General features: G+C 40.7%; 1 protein-coding gene across 1 annotated transcript in view; it reads left to right on the plus strand.

The window, feature by feature from the left end:
* Ccn3 (cellular communication network factor 3) overlaps nt 1–5,468 on the plus strand; it is a 6,749-nt gene extending 1,281 nt beyond the window's left edge. Inside the window, exons 3-5 of the mRNA XM_021184333.2 lie at nt 669–929; nt 2,046–2,260; nt 4,827–5,468. Of these exons, the coding sequence (XP_021039992.1) occupies nt 669–929; nt 2,046–2,260; nt 4,827–5,123 (773 nt within the window). The 3' untranslated portion in view covers nt 5,124–5,468. The remainder of the gene's footprint in view (nt 1–668; nt 930–2,045; nt 2,261–4,826) is intronic.

Genomic DNA, 5,468 nt, shown 5'->3' on the forward strand with positions numbered 1-5,468 from the left:
CTCTCTCTGTCTCTCTCTCTGTCTCTCTCTCTGTCTCTCTCTCTGTCTCTCTCTCTCTCTCTCTCTCTCTCTCTCTCTCTCTCCCTCTCTGTCTGTCTCTCTCTCTCCCTTTCAGCTAGTGATGACATACTGTGCTTAATATCAAGAAAACTTAATGCCCTTCCCAATCTGACCAGTGAACCTATTTGGTTGTAAATCCTAAACTGCTGCAGAAGATGACTCTTTGGAGACCATCTTATCTTTAGAGAATAGGGTCTCTGGAGCGTGACTTTAGCATCTATTCTTGTTTTTGTTTTGTGTTTCTGTCTTAGAAATGAAATCATTTCGGGGTAGGTACTTTTGAAAGGAAGTAGAGATGTGTCAGAAGCCATCAATTAACCAGAATATGGGTATTGGCATGTGCAGAGTTTGCAGTATTTACAGTCCTCTTTGCTCACACATGAGAACTAGGTGAAGAAAGAAGGACCAGGTGGGATTGGTGCCTTCTCCTCCTTCTGGAAGCAACCACAAGGACTTATCTCTCTTTAAGACATATACTAAGCCAGTCATCTGCACTAGAAAATGAAGAACTTCTAACCATGTCCTACCATTTTACACAGCTTCCAGTTGAATTACACGTTTCTCTCTTTCTCTCCTCTTCCCTTTGCCTTCCTGCCTGAATATTCTAGTTCCAGAGGGAGACAACTGTGTGTTCGATGGGGTCATTTACCGCAACGGAGAGAAGTTTGAGCCGAACTGTCAGTACTTCTGCACCTGCAGGGATGGGCAGATTGGCTGTCTGCCCCGCTGCCAGCTGGATGTGCTACTGCCGGGTCCTGACTGCCCAGCTCCGAGAAAAGTTGCAGTGCCAGGGGAGTGCTGCGAAAAGTGGACCTGTGGCTCAGAGGAGCAGGGGACGCAGGGGACACTGGGAGGCCTGGCCCTTCCAGGTGAGAAACCCAGCAGACATGGGACAGTTAAGGGGAAATCTAGTCACAAAGCAGGTGTGACTCTGGGATTTAAGATGAGACGCTGCTTTCCGTCTGGCCGTTCCATTGTGAACTACAGATCGCCCAAACGAGATCAAATGCATCATTTATTTAACTCTGAGCTAGATTACTGAAATATGCGCACCGCCTCTGTTTTAAAGGGGCCCAATAGAGACAGCCACAGTGTTTCATTTTTGCCTTCTGGGATAGATATTCCTTGACTCTTTCTCTCTATGTCTCCTGATGGATCCCTAATTTGAGAGAGAGAGAAAGAAAGAAAGAAAGAAAGAAAGAAAGAAAGAAAGAAAGAAAGAAAGAAAGAAAGAAAGAAAGGAAGGAAGAAAGGAAGAAAGAAAGAAAGAAAGAAAGAAAGAAAGAAAGAAAGAAAGAAAGAAAGAAAGAAAGAAAGAAAGAGAGAGCAAGCTCTTTTCTTTGATAGATTTTTTTTGTTCTTAATTTGGCTGGCTCTGCTTGCTCATCAGAATTAAAATGTGACATTGGGGAAATGCCTCAGTTGGTAAAGTAATATGGTGCCGGTGTGAGAACCTCGGTTGGACCCTCAGTATTCTTAGAAAACAAAAACAAAAACCCTGCCTGGGGTCACTCGCCAAACTAATCAAGTAGCCCCATATTTCAGTGACTATGCTTGTGAAGAACAACACTGAAGGGAGATTTGTGGCCGCTGTCCACACGTGCATGCACACCTTCAAACACATGGGCATACACACACACAAGTACACACACACACACACACACCTGAACATATATACAAAAATTAAACTGTTAAATCATGTATTGAAACATTCAGTTTATGATGGTATATGTTCTTATGTACATATAATTACTAAGTTTCTTAGGGCAACTTGTCCTAAGCTTCTTGGGGTTCGGTGAATAAAGATTTGTTGAAATCCTACATTGTGCCCTACCTAGTAAGGGATTCTACATAAACCTAGTCCTGTGTTCTGCAAGAACTAGTATATATTAGCTACAGAATTAAAATTTATGATCTAGTGTTTTCTGAGAGATAACACTTATATCTCCATCCCTTAGTGTAATAATGATTTATGCCTTCGATAGCCTATAGACCGGAAGCCACCGTAGGAGTTGAAGTCTCTGACTCCAGCATTAACTGCATTGAGCAGACGACGGAGTGGAGCGCATGTTCCAAGAGCTGTGGAATGGGCGTGTCCACCCGGGTCACCAACAGGAATCGCCAGTGTGAGATGGTAAAACAGACTCGTCTCTGCATCGTCCGGCCTTGTGAACAAGAGCCCGAGGAAGTAACAGACAAGGTAGGAGCCTATCCCTTTATACCAGTGGCCTTGCCTCCTTGAAGCCTGGCCTCTAGAAAGTCACTGTCACACTAGCTGAAAAAAAAGAAAACAGTGTGCCCTAGGTGGGCATTAACCCAAACAAAGAGCATGGAGCACCCTGAATCAAAATCAGTACCTCCCATCTTTCATTTTTAACATACACAAATGCTCCCAGGAAACTCACAACAGGTCTACAAACACATGGGAAAGGATGCAGAGCTATACTTTATCCTAATGAGGATGCTCTAGTAAATCAAATCCCATACCTGGAGGAAAAAAAAAGTAGCTTTCCAATTGTGAAGAAGAGCTGCCTTTAGCAAAGTTAGCTTTTTAAATAAACCAGGTATGAGCTATAGGACTAGGATAAAGACTATGTCTGCGTTGTTCACCTTGCAGTCCAAAGATCCTACTAGGTGCCCTGGAATATATTGTGTACATAACAAACAGCTGTCAGCAAATGCATGAATGGATGTCTGGGCATTATGAACAATATTTTCAAAAGCCTGGTAGACATAGTACATTGGCCAGAGTAAGGCAACAGGAGCCAAATGAAACAACAGATTTCCTCCCAACCACCACCACCTTTTTTTTGTTGTTGATGGAATTATGTCAACACAGTATGTTGACTCTAGGTATAAAGATCAGGAGCCCTAATTGGTTCCTGATGACATAAAAGGTCTTGTTGCAGAACTGGATCAGATCACTAAACTATCAGATTAACCATTACATAGATTCTTATATCAGCCGAGGGCAAAATAAAATAGCCCCTGGAAATTCAAGCTCTGTGTATCTCGACTCTGAAGCAGTATCACATAATGTTTAAGGGGACAAGACTAGAACCAGTTCAGCCTGGCTTTAAATCCTTTCAACATGACCTAGCTTTGTAATCTTGGGCAATTTATTTTAAATTCTTTCCTCATAGACTGTGACCATTTAATATGTCTTGCTGGGGATAGTTGCATACACCTTTAATCCCAGTACTCAGAAGGTAGGGGCAGTTTGAGGCCAGCCTGGTCTAAATAGAAAGTTCCAGGAAAGGCAGAGATACATAGAAAAATTCAGACTCAGAGAGAGAGAGAGACAGACAGACAGACAGACAGATGGACGGACAGATGGATGGACAGAGACAGACAGAGACACAGAGGCACAGAGAGACAAAAGGATTAAACAAAATGAATTTACAAAACACTGGACACAGATTAAATACTCTGTTAATGTTAGCCATCCAATAATTTTTTTTCCTTGATGCTAAAACAAGAGACCCTTGTGATCTCACTGGTTATGTGACTTCAGCTATATGATTTTAAAGAGTTATCACTACTTTATGTTGCTTCTGCAAATTCAGAAAGAACACGAGACACCTTTTCTCCAAAATTATACCCTTGCATCTTCTGACACTTTAAGAAACGTGTGTAGCTTCACAATGAAAGATCACCCACATAAACATTCATATATCTACCTTTACACACATGCACACACAATTCAGAAGTTTTTAATGGCCACTGAAAAGAATATATCTTGAATATTAACTACAAAAAAGGAAAAACAGGACCTTCAATATTTTCATATTTCATATTACATATTTCATAAATACTTCTTTATTAAATAAGGCCTTTTTATATGGTGCTTCTAGAATCTAGTCTTTTGTGTTGTTCTTTCATACAACTGTTGTTTGTTTTACCACCTCCCTTTATATGGGGGAACAAAATGCTTAAGATGTTTATCGGGTGTACATATATTATACAGGTTCTGGAAATATGTTTGGGATATAGGACTAGATGTTTTAATTTTTCTGGGATTTCTTAAGTCTGTGACTGAGGCTATACTTTTGTAGTCCCAGGTAAACAGCAGCATCTGCTGATTCATCGGCTATGAATTACATGTGCTAAATCTAAAACTCTAGTTGTAAGGACCAAGCGTCTGTGTTTTAACAAGCCCCCGAGGTGGTGTCCGTACATGACAGTTTGAGAACCACTGACATAAATTTGGGCCAGTTGTACCTTGTATAAACAGATATTCCCTGAGTGAGTGAATGAATGAATGAATGAATGAATGCTGTCGTAGTTAAATGAATTAAAGCCAGGGCAGTCCTTGAAACATTAATAGACTTTACCAATGCTACATTTGGTCCTTCTCTCAAGAACATCAAAGCTAAATACATTTAGCTATAGAAAAGCAATGTCTTAAATAAGAGAGAGAGAGATACTTCCTTCTTCCTGCTCATAGACTCAAAGACAAAAGTGGGTTCTGCATATTTGGCATTATATTCAAATTCTAGGTAGAGAAAGGAAAAGGAATGTAAGAGACAAGTAAGAACTGTCTAAAAGGCAGAGGTTTGCCCAGAATAATTAAACTGATGTCATTATTGGCCAGATTTTATCTCAAGTTCCTAGATAATCTGAGGAAGCAACTGATGTTAGCTGACAACATTGCCCAAATAAAACTGATGATTTATTTAAAAAGAAGAAAATCAAAGGGCATTGGGTGGTTAACTTCAGAAAAACTTCAGGATTCCCACTCAACACTCTTCTTTTTCTTTTCTTAGAAAGGTAAAAAGTGTCTCCGCACCAAGAAGTCCCTGAAAGCCATCCACCTACAGTTCGAGAATTGCACTAGCTTGTACACCTATAAGCCCCGGTTCTGCGGGGTCTGCAGTGATGGCCGCTGCTGTACCCCCCACAACACCAAAACCATCCAGGTGGAGTTTCAGTGTCTCCCGGGGAATATCATCAAGAAACCACTCATGGTCATTGGAACCTGTACTTGCTACTCCAACTGCCCTCAGAACAATGAGGCCTTCCTCCAAGATCTGGAGCTGAAGACAAGCAGAGGAGAAATTTAACAGGTGCTCAGGGAAGCATATTGGTTGAGGCAAACGGTTGCTGCCGCATAGCCCACCATCTGTATATAAGAAACATAATGAAGTTTTCCCATGTATGTTGCTGTGATCATATGAGGCCATTTATATTTGTCTTTTTTTTTTTTAATGAAAGATGTTCCGAATGTAAACTTAGAATCAAGGTAAGCTCAAAATATGGCTTAAAGGTGACTTCCTTTCCTGTGCTGTTTATTACAAGAGCAAATTTGTATAAATTTAAGTCACATAAATGATCTAGTTAGTAGAATGTGTCACATCACATTCATTTTCTGTGCACTAGTTAAATCCCAATAAATGTTACAGAAATGA

This window comes from Mus caroli, chromosome 15 (assembly GCF_900094665.2).
Source record: "Mus caroli chromosome 15, CAROLI_EIJ_v1.1, whole genome shotgun sequence".
NCBI classification, from domain to species: Eukaryota; Metazoa; Chordata; class Mammalia; order Rodentia; family Muridae; genus Mus; species Mus caroli.